Raw genomic sequence first — 11,200 nt, forward strand, 5'->3', positions numbered from 1 at the left:
AATCCTGATGGCCAATCAGAGGTGTTTTAGCCTCTGGTGAGTCTCTCTCTCTCTCTCCCCCTCTGTGTCATATGGGCTTGAGAATCTTAATAAACCTGTCAGGGTGTTGAATCACTGAAGATAGCTAGGTACATGCACAGTGAACATTATTCCTTTGATGTGCCACATCAATATTTATGCAAACTAAAAGTCTTTAGAGAAGTGCCTGGTGCGTGTAGGTGATAGAAATGCTCAGGTGAAACCTCCACCTAAGTAAAATCAGGTCAGTAGCCTACTTTCTGATGCAATTGTTTTGTTAACTTTGGTTGAGCCCCATCTCATAACATCATAGTTCATTTAGTGCCAGAGTTATATGATAATTCCCCCTGTGTCAACTGTGCCATGCTATTGTAGTTTCCCATGCTGTGTCCAATGTGTTGTTGGTGCAGTAATCTAAGTGGAAAAGCTAATGAGAAGTAGGCTAATGATAGATTTAATTCATTAGCTCTTTAATCTTTCCAGTTGTGTTTTAATATATAAACCCCATGAGAATATACAACAGTTAACACTGTGGGAAGATTTATACAAAAGCTCCCTATGTGGCCACTGGTATGGCCAATGTATCCACTATTACCTCCCACTGCTTATTAGGGACATGTTCATGTCAAGATGCAGTTTGATTTAAAACATTACATGTGGCCATAAGTATCTCTACAATGCTTGTTTTCAGCCTGGATGTTCCCTGCAACTGTTGACACAAACAATCAGGTGACAGTAGTGCAGCAAATGATATTCTAAGAACTGCACAATTCAAACACTTTCAGTATTATCATATCAATGGGATTTGGTGCTGCCGCGATGTTTGATTTCATCTTTCTGTCTGATGTAGGAGCGAGAGTGAGAGAAAGAGAGAAAGAGAGAGAGAGAGAGAGCGCGCAAGAGAGAGAGAGAGAGAGAGCACTCCCAGCTTTGAAGTCCAGGCCCTGTGTGCAGTGCACCATCACCATCTGATTAGCCGTGGCGCATTGGGAGAGACGGTTTGTGCAGGATTGAGGGGGGATATAATTACTGAACTGTGATGGGATCTAAATTTTATGAACAGAGCTCTTGTTTGTTCAGAGCGCACAAAGGCACATTTGACAAAGTCCAAAAACACAGGCCGGATATTTGTACAGATACAGGATTGTTTTTATTGCCAGGAGCCCTCCAGTCAAATACATGAACAACACTTCCAACACTTTTCCTCATCTGCGCTGACATACAGAAGACTAACTGGAGAGGTTTGATACTGTTGTCAGATCCACAGCCTGTGAACCTGGTGAGTAGGCCTACACAGCAGCCTGTGGGTACATGGCAGAGTAATGTGCAGTGCTGTGTACAGTATGACTGTACATTTGTGTGTGTGTGTGTGTGTGTGTGTGTGTATGTGTTTCTAAGTGTTCTGTGTGTGTTTGGGTGGTATGGGTGCCACTCGATGTGACCAAGGCATCCTCAGCATTGTCTAACAACCCCCCGCCCCCAAGCGTATGTAACTATGCCTCTGCCCCCCCATGCAAATCTGCATAACTGCGCATGTCACAACAGCCCATGTGATGATAGCACAGGCCTAGTGGATGTATCGTCATGACCACCGACATCACCCCCATAATCATCATCATCATCTTTTGTGTGTGACTACTGAGAAGCTTCTCTGTCTTATGCTGAGGTACTACACTCAATGAGGAGTATGAGGGGGTTCCTGTAACAAACTGTGAGGTGAGAGCAGTTGAAGGAGAGGGAGAATGACAAGAAAAAAGAAACAACCAACACAAACTGACGCATGATGTGTGAAGAAGGAAAACATTAAAACCAGACACTTTAAGGAGCGGAGTTTGGGGTCAGTTGGTCGTGGGGCTTAAAAACTGGATCTGAGATGAGACTTTGTAACCCGCTCTGAGAGTAGGACAGATTTACTGAGAAATTCGTCTGGGGTTTCGATTCCTCTGCTTGCTGTTTGCTGTCTACAGCATTCACTCATCCCTACTAAGTGGCATCTCCTCACCGATGGACTTTTAAAGTGCACAAAATGCGAATGTTTGTTGTTTTGCAAAGATCACACTGAATCATATTGACCGTCTGTAATAATAACATAACATGACAACACTGAATCAAAAAGTCTAAAACGCTCCAAAAAGTCAAACATATAGCTTAAACAGGATGTTTGTGACTCTGGTTTAAACACCTTTGGCCACACTTTGTAAAGGAAATGAATGATTATCAACAATGAGATAAATACAATCTTGAAATATCCAAGCAACAATTTGACAGGCCCTCTGTCCCCAGAAGAGGCCAACTCTTGTTATGACACAGAATGGAAGACTCTAGAAAACGTTGGAACACTCCTTCATTGAGTCGCTTGGTGTCATCATTTTTATGAAAGAGTATCTGTACATCAGGAGACAATTTGAAACGCCGTGAGATTTAAAAACGTAAAACTAAGCATGAATTGAACCCCATAAATTGTTAATAAAGTAGGCACAAAATCTAAGAGTTAAGCCTTCACATTTTCCCATAGGTGATGAATCTTCCCCAACCTCTTTGGGGAAAAATCCAAGGTTTATCCATTAAGGCATACCTCACGACATACAAGATCTTTGTGATAACATGGGTTCTGAGCTTTGAATGGAAAGCTCAAAAGGTTTATAATCATTTATATTATCACTACTAAAGCAAAATAATGTACTATATTCAAACATAGTTTAACAGTTTCCTTATGTCTTTTGCAGGTGACATATTTAACTTACAGTATGTGACTTTTGCAAAATAATATCTCCAGGAGGAACACAAACAAAAACTTCCTATAACTTTCAGTTCAGTTGCACATTGATTTGCTGAGCCTTCCCTTCAGCACTAAGACATCTAACAAGGAGTTCCACATTTGCAAGATTAATAAGTTATTACATTTTTTTTTACATACATACACACATACAGAAGGGAAAACCCGGAAGTTGCTTGGTGCATTCTCGTGCTTAAAACAACCTCCTACAATCTATGTAACTATACAGCACAAAGTCAAACATAATAGAAATCTTGTACAATGCCATTTCACTAATTAAACCCAACTAAGCATCACGTTCTGCGACAATTTCAATCAAATTAGTTTGAGCACATATCTGCACAAATGCCTTGCTTTGGAGGGCGTACAGTATGCAACTGGAGTGCACTACTTATCACACAGAGCCATTCAGCTGTACATGTCTTCACATAGAGATAAAGATATAGATTTTTATAATTTAATCTTAATATTTTATCTTATTCTGCTGGTACCGGTTAATCACAGTGACTCAAAAATAAACTTAAAAATTACAAGAGGAAGTAAAAGACTTATTTACAACATATAGTATACACTGATATTCCATTATTACTCAGCATTTGCTTGGAATCCCTTTCAGAGAGATTGTGAGTAGCTGTGATGGTGTATGTCTATACATGTATGTGTGTGCCAATGTGAGTGTGTGTGTGTGTGTGTGTTTGTGTGTATCTGCATGTATGTGCTGGCTCTGCCAGGTTGAGTCCTGTGTGTGAGTAGGGGTGAAATACCCTGGCATCTGCAGGCAGGATGTCTGGGAATGAGGGTAAATGAACCAGGGGGGGGCGGGTAAGCCATCGGCTCCACCATCTGACACCTATGCACCCCCAGCCCCTCTCCCCAATACACACACTTTCCCCCCAAACACCCGCACCCCTCGCACTGAACCTGAAGGTGAGGTAAGGGGTGAGAATCCACTCATTTTTCAACAAGGCAAAAGCAAAAAGACAAAAAGCAAAATGGGTAAAGCCACACATATACTGTGTTCCTATAACCAAATGAAGGCAATGCCAGTGTGAGCAAAAAAAAATGCAGATCAACCAGCAGACCACCACGGGAAAAAAAAACCTTCCAGTTTCTTCAGCTTCTTTTCAAGCGCAGTGCTTCTTAGGCATAAAATAACGGTCTGAGTTCCTTTTACGATAAAATGTCCCTTTAAGGAGGAGCGCAAACATAATGACACTCATAATAATAAAAAATGGCTCAGTTAAATTGTTCAATTGAAGAAATACCACACAATTTCAAGTCATTTCCCTTTACAGTACATTTCTTTTTTGTTGCGGTCCTGCAGCAAAATGGCTGTGTTTGGCGATTCCCCTTGTGTCCACCAGGGGCGATATTGGCAGGCACAAGGGCTGCACAAAGAGGGTTCCCGTTGGGCCCCACACGCAGGTCTCCGTACTCCCATCTCCAGTGACGCAGGCAGGGTTCCCCTTCACATCCCAACCCCAAAGTGCCAGTACTCTCCATGAGTCAAACGATCCCTTTTGAAATGTTTTTCCCCTGACCCATATGGGTAGCATCCCCCACCCTCCCTCCCCAAAACACACACTCACTCACTCACTCACTCACATACATACACAGTCACACACACACACACTCATGGTGTGGTCTGTATCAGAGGCCAGAGGAGGGAGGATTTGGTAGTTGGTTGAGTCAGTCCATTGCTAGAGTTCCCACAAAAAGCAGGGGGCGAGTGAACAGGTCTGTCCAGAACAGCGCCATGTCCACACACAAGAGCGGGAGAGCCACTGTCCATCCAGCTACACCTCACTGTTGTCTCTTCTCTTCAGCATAGGCTGTGTTCCTGTGTGTGTGTGTGTGTGTATTTGTGTGTGTGTGTGTGTGTGTGTGTGTGTGTGTGTAATTATGTATTAATGTGAGCAGAGGACATCGTACACCTTCGGTCAGGGCAGAACGCTCCTGACCTCAGGCCGAGTCGTTGCATATTTAGGCTGACGTGCGCAGGGAGGAAGGAAGTGACAAGTCCTAGTTGTGATTGGACGGGTAATGACAAGTCCTAGTTGTGATTGGACGGGTAATGACAAGTCCTAGTTGTGATTGGACGGGTAAAGGGAAAGCCAGGCGTCTGCAAGGGCTCCGGGGGCCCACTGTAAATTAGTTTTGTTTTCAGCTCCGCTACTGAGTCAATAACCATCAGGCACACCAATACTGTACAAGAGACCTGTTCGGCAACAGCTGTCAGGTCCGATTTTCCTATTTGTTTGGTTTTGCTGGCAAGGTGTTTCCCTCAGTGTCCCAAGGAACAAATGCTATTCTGCCCCACTGGTCTGTAATGTGGACAGATAAATACTATGGTCCCAGGACACACGCAACCATACGTAAACGCCTGTACACATGACTCATCTTAAATAAAACAACCTCCCTCATCCTGTTCCTGCCTGTTCAAACATTTAGCAACAGGTAGTAAAATGTTCTTGAAATGAACTGGACTGAGCGGACGGAATAGAATAAACGGCCTCCACTGTGTAACAGGACATGATATATTGCCTATGTACTGATATAGCATGTATTAGAATGCTAATGCATTGTTCCCAACTGTATTTTTTATTATCTGTCAATTGATGTAAGTGTAATAAATATGTGCGGTCCCATCTGTAAATACGGTAATTGAGACTGATAATCTACTGCGAGCCTGTGGTCTGCACTAATAAACTGCCCTACGACTGTGAGTATATATATACATGCGTTTTTTTGTGTCCATGGGTTTGAAGAGATATAAAGGATGGAGGCTGCCTGGTAAAGGGGGGAATGAGACACTTCTGGGCAGGCATTTACTGAGCCGTCTTGAAAGTAGGACAGCACGCTGCACACACTGCATCTCCATGCATCCCAGACAGTTTCAGGGTTTCCGGCACTAACCTGGCCCAGATCTGGTGCGGGTCAGGACTGGACTCGTTCCAGAGTCACCCGCCCCCTGGGCCTGCAAGAGCTATGTGAATAGTTTGGTTGTTTAGTTTCTAGTTTGGCTGGTTGGTTGGTTGGTGAATTGCTGGGCTTAGCAAGTCTAGCAGTTTTTGATTTTGTTTTGTTTCGTATTGTTTAGCGTGCACTGACTGCACTCGTATGTGTGTGTGTCTCTGTGTGTGTGTGTGTGTGTGTGTGTGTGTCAGTGTGGGCCTAAGGAAGTAGGTCCTGGGAAGCAGGCTGCTGGATAGGGAGGGGTCCCTGTGGCAGCGGTTGCCGCGGCGACAGCGGCAGCGAGGCTAGCGGGGCTAGCAGGGCTTGTTGACATTGCACAAGAGCTCGGTGACTTTGATGAGGCGCGCCACGGTGCTCTGGGACTCCTCCTGCAGCCGCTGGTTGTTCTGCCTGAGACTCTGCACCTCTGCCTGCAGCACTGCCTTGTCCTCCTTCTCCTGCCAGGGGAGCGGCACACAAGAACAGCCCACCATAAGAGCTCCCGCACGGGCAGAGAGGGGAGAGGGAGGGAGGTGGGGAGGTGGGGAAGAGGGGGGGGGGGGGGGTAGAGGGGTGGAGGAAAGGGAGGACAGGGACTAAAGGAGAGGATGAGTGTGGTGAGATGAGGAGAGACAGAGAGAGATGAAGAAAGGGAGGGAGGGAGGGGAGGCAGCACAGGGGCGGACATCTTATGCTGCCAAATTTTACTCTAAAGCAGACACACACACACACACACACACACACACACACACACACACACACGCACGCACACACACACACACACACACACACACACACACACACAGATACCCTCACACTTTCAAATCCACATATCAGATAGACAGGCAAAACACACACACACACACACACACACACACACACACACACACACACACACTGAACAACCCCTTCATTACCACCAACCCCTCCACACAGTTCTATACAGGTGATTTTTGAAGCTGATAATGGTAGACAGACAGATGGACAATATACAGGATTTTAGTGAAAGGTTTACTGTGGTCACCAAACATTTCAAATGTTTCCAAGAAAACCTTATTATTCTTTACTATCATATTGCATTCATTATCTTGTAAATATGTGCAAAAACGTTGTAATCAGGCCTAAAATAGTATGGCAGCATGGCTGTAATGAATCGCAATGCAGAGTAGCTGTAATGAATCATTTCTAGTTAAGCAGTCCAGCCTAGTCACACTGCAGGGATGAGAACATTGGAAATCCACAGAGAGGTAAAATTACCCTCATCTTGCATTTTTTATCGCTATAACTTGCTGCTTGGTATTCCACAGTAAGCCTTTCATGAGCCTGACACACACACACACACACACCCCTCCCACACACATATACACACTAAAAAATAGCTTATTTGTCCTCTCCTTTTCCTTTGTGATCTCTCACAGGAAGGAAGAGTGAACTGGACAAGTTTAGGCCAGGTCACCCTCGTTCCTGTCCGATCTATACATAGGGAGAGGAAAGGGGGGGGGGGGGGGTCCTGAGCAGGACCCAGGACATGGGCATGACGGACAGGAAAGTGGACAGGAAGTGGACAGAGGAGTGATGGGGAGACGGGGAGACGGAGAGACATGGTACACGACAGACAAACCAGAGCTACAGGAAATGTCAGCAGCTTTCAGGGGTCAAATCCATGATCTATGGCAGGCAGCGTATCCAAATCACTGCTTTTCAACATTTACTCCTCCATGTGTTCCATTTAGATGTACTACATTACATGTTTTTGTATGCCATAGTGTAATTTTGTATGCCATAGTTTCAGGGTAAATCCCAACATAAAGGCCAACTGTACACAACATACATGGAGGGCAATTTCTTACCCCTGCTGTAGCTTTGACATGTGAGGAAGCTGATAGGTTGATCACTGTGCTCTTATAAGATGAAGCTTAATGACAGGCTAGATGAGGTTAGATGGGTATTATCATCAATCTGGGCAGTTAATCTAACCCTTGCCAGCGCATTGGACGGATGGCATGAGAAATGTATGACAAAATGCCGCCCGCTATGTGATACATTTCATAACAATCAGGAGAAGAAGCTTTGAGGGAGGACATTTTGCTAGATTTCAGTCAGGGAAGTCTTTAGCACTAAATCCATTGAGCAGGTTAGTTGCATACTAGGCCAGCGGTATATGCAATGGAGTCTCTTAGTTCTCAAGGGCTGTGGAACCCTCCATGGGCAACCGTGCTCACTCTCCCAAGTGCAGGCTAACCAGTGGACACGACCTCGAAACAGACTGTCCCATACAGTCTCCTTGCATCATAAAGCCTCATTGGTCTTTCATAACATATACATGTGACATTTCGCAATACGCATGTGATATTTCCTGTATATGTGTCTCTAGATTGATGATAATACAATGTTAATGGTGAGTCATCGTAAAAGGAAGTGATTACGGAGAAGAAAAGTGGGTTAGGACTTGTTAGAGGCACTTCAGAGGGCTGAAGAGTTCTTTTTTAGAGAAGTTAGGTTTGTCGGATTCTAGAACTGTGGCTCAGGAACCCAGTGGGGAGAATAGCATTTGCACTTCAGTCCTTGGAGCCTTGCACACTAGATTGGATACCGTGGCCTCTCGCTAAGCAGTGGTCTTCCAACGACACTGTGTCTTCTCGGGGGAAATTTGGTGCGGGAAAGTGGAACCGTGCCCTATTGCTGAATTGAAAATGACTTAGCTACGCTACTTAAGTGTCACCTGCTGGTCAATGAGAGGGGGATTTTTAAAAAATACATGGTGATGTGTGTTTCTCTCTCTTCTCTCTCTCTCTTGCTTTCTCTATTTGCTTCTCTGTCATTCCCATTTTAGCACCAAGGTGTAAAAGCTTGAGGGAGTTGCCTCCTGAGGATAGAGCTTTTTCGTGTAAGTCGTGTGGGCTGCAGATGAGTTGTGTGTATTTTTAGTCTCTTGCCACTGTGTTTCTACCGCCTCAACGCCCTACCTGGTAGAACTGTGGGAATGTGTGTGTGTGTGTGTGTTAGTGTGTCTCTTATGACAGAGGGAGGTTGCTCATATCCAATCTGCTCTCCAATACTCCACGGCATGTTAGAAGTGCTTGTCTTGGTGTGTGTGAGTGTGTGTATGTGTGTGTGTGTGCTTTAGTAGCTCTGTTCACTAGGCAATCTGGTGATGTGTTATTGAAGAGGAGGAGGTGGGGTGGTGGGGGGAGGGGGGTTGTTTTTTCGTTTTTGTTTTGAAGCGCAACGGAGGAGAAATGCTCGTGGTGTACTTGCCTCGACTGCCACTGGTCGCTTAGTGTTGAGAGAGTGAGCATGGCTGCCCAGTGTCCCTCCAGCCATCTTCTCTCATCATCTCCTCTGTTCACCCTGCCCAATGACAAGACAGGTTTCTTTTGCTTGGCCCGCCCTACCACTATATCCCTCTGTCTGATTGGCTCAGTAATGTAGCAATCAGGGTCTGGTTTGTAAGTGGTAAGGAAGGGGTGGGCTTCTGGGGTTCGGGATGGGGAAGGGTTTGGGTGGGAGTGGGGGTAGGGGGTAGGGGGTGGGGGGGTTGTCTGGAGAGGGAAACGAGTGGCGGTGGGAAGAAGGGAGGGGGGGGGGGTCACTGGGCGGGCAGGATGCTGTGATGGGGGTCAGGGGTCGGGCTGTGGTTGACCATCTGCACTGGCAGTACCTTTTGGAGGTCATCCTGCAGCAGTTTCAGCATGTCCTCCAGCTGGGACACCTTCTCCTCAAGGTGGCCAGGAGAGTCACTACAGAGAGAGAGAGAGAGAGAGAGAGAGAGAGAGAGAGAGAGACAGAGAGAGAGAGAGAGAGAGGGAGAGAGAGGGAGAGGAAACATGACAGGAGAAGAAGAAAGAGAGGAGAAGAGAAGAAGATGCATATTTAATCTGATTGGCCAATCTTGACAGGCCCGTATATAATGCATATATAATTTACAGCAATAAGACAGGAACATTATGTGACATAGGGGTGTGTGTGTGTGCGTGTGTGTGTATTTGTATACGCGCACATGTGTGTGTGTGTGAGAGTGTGTGTGAGCGTGTTGCTGTTCGTGTGAAGAAGACAGCAAGTCGGCAGACAGACAGAAATGCCCCATCATTGAATCAGATCCTGTTGTAACAGAGAAGAGATTGAGTACAGTACGCCAGGCGGGTCACCAAGAGACCACAGACCAAGGGAGAACGAGCGAGCAAGAGAGAGAGACAGAGAAAAAGAGAGAGAGAGAAAGAGAGACAGACTGACGGAACCACTGAGTCAGGCAGCGTTAGACAGAGCCAGAGCCAAAGACATGCCTTTGGAATGAGTCAGAGGGCATATGGAGGGACTTCACCAGTGGGGGTGAGCAGGAATAAGAATGAGAGAGGAAATAACCTCCTCTGATACAGTGGGCTTGGGGTGAACCGATTCCCTCGTGTTATTTTCTCTCTGATTTCTGTCTGATTTCCAGGCAGTGTTATTATCATGTCCATGCATTTGACGCAATCAAGTCAGATTATTTTGGGATGTTAGTAGCTCTGTGCGTGCGTGTGTGTGTGTGTGTGTGTGTGTGTGTGTGTGTGTGTGTGTCTGTGCATTTGCATGTACAGTATATAATATATGCATGCACAACATATAGATATATGTTAGCGTGTGCATGAAACAGAGAGAGGAAGAGAGAGCTAAAGAGAACAAAGGAGAAACAGTGACGGGATATACAGTACATATATTTTGTGACCGTACTCCTCAACAGGTTTGACAGTTTCACTCTGAGTCAGTGTGGTGATGACTGTGTGGTGATGATGTTCTTGCGGCCTGCGTTATTCTTCACGCCACTGTTTCTCATTGTTCTCTTTACCTCCGTCTCTCTCTCTATATATAAATCACTATAATCCGACAAATACCTTAAGGGATTTTCCCCATCGACTGCATAAAGAACACTAAAACTACAGAACACTTGAATAGAATTCTAGAAGGTGCCAGGAAAATAATTCGCTCCTCAACAGGTTAAGGCTTTGGTGGTTATAGTCCAGTGACCGGCACATGCTAGGGACGGTGAGCCCACCTATCTTTGACGTCCCTCAGCTTGGCATCGGACTGCCCGGTCAGACCGTGAGCATCAGCAGAGGCCTGGCTTCCATCTCCTGGATTCCGGTCTGCAGGGGGGGGGGGATTAGTCAGTGTTAGTCAGACTCTCTACAGGGGCCCACTGCACACACACTCACACACAGAGACACACAAACACACACATATACACACACATACTCCACATGGCAAACTCGCCTGAGCCTCCCACACACTGCAGCACACCAGTGATGCAAGCATGAGTTCAAGTTTGTCTCTTTTTTTCCAATTGGGTGTTTAAACACACACACACACACACACACACACACACACAAACGCGCACGCACACACACACATACACACACACAGACACACACACACACACACACACACACAGACACACACACTCAAAGGATGAAA

General features: G+C 45.7%; 1 protein-coding gene across 3 annotated transcripts in view; it reads right to left on the reverse strand.

The window, feature by feature from the left end:
- Window positions 1-1,162: 1,162 nt before the first annotated feature.
- Window positions 1,163-11,200, reverse strand: part of sipa1 (signal-induced proliferation-associated 1) — a 49,933-nt gene continuing 39,895 nt past the window's right edge. For 2 of the 3 annotated variants that reach the window (XM_062536323.1, XM_062536324.1), the window contains exons 14-16: window positions 10,782-10,872; window positions 9,411-9,489; window positions 1,163-6,207 (exon numbers count right to left, since the gene is read on the reverse strand). In XM_062536323.1, the coding sequence (XP_062392307.1) occupies window positions 6,064-6,207; window positions 9,411-9,489; window positions 10,782-10,872 (314 nt within the window). In that variant the 3' untranslated portion in view covers window positions 1,163-6,063. Of the gene's footprint in view, window positions 6,208-9,007; window positions 9,101-9,410; window positions 9,490-10,781; window positions 10,873-11,200 lie in introns of all 3 variants that reach the window. The other variant, XR_009939162.1, reaches the window with a different exon arrangement.

Source organism: Sardina pilchardus, chromosome 5 (genome assembly GCF_963854185.1).
Source record: "Sardina pilchardus chromosome 5, fSarPil1.1, whole genome shotgun sequence".
NCBI classification, from domain to species: Eukaryota; Metazoa; Chordata; class Actinopteri; order Clupeiformes; family Clupeidae; genus Sardina; species Sardina pilchardus.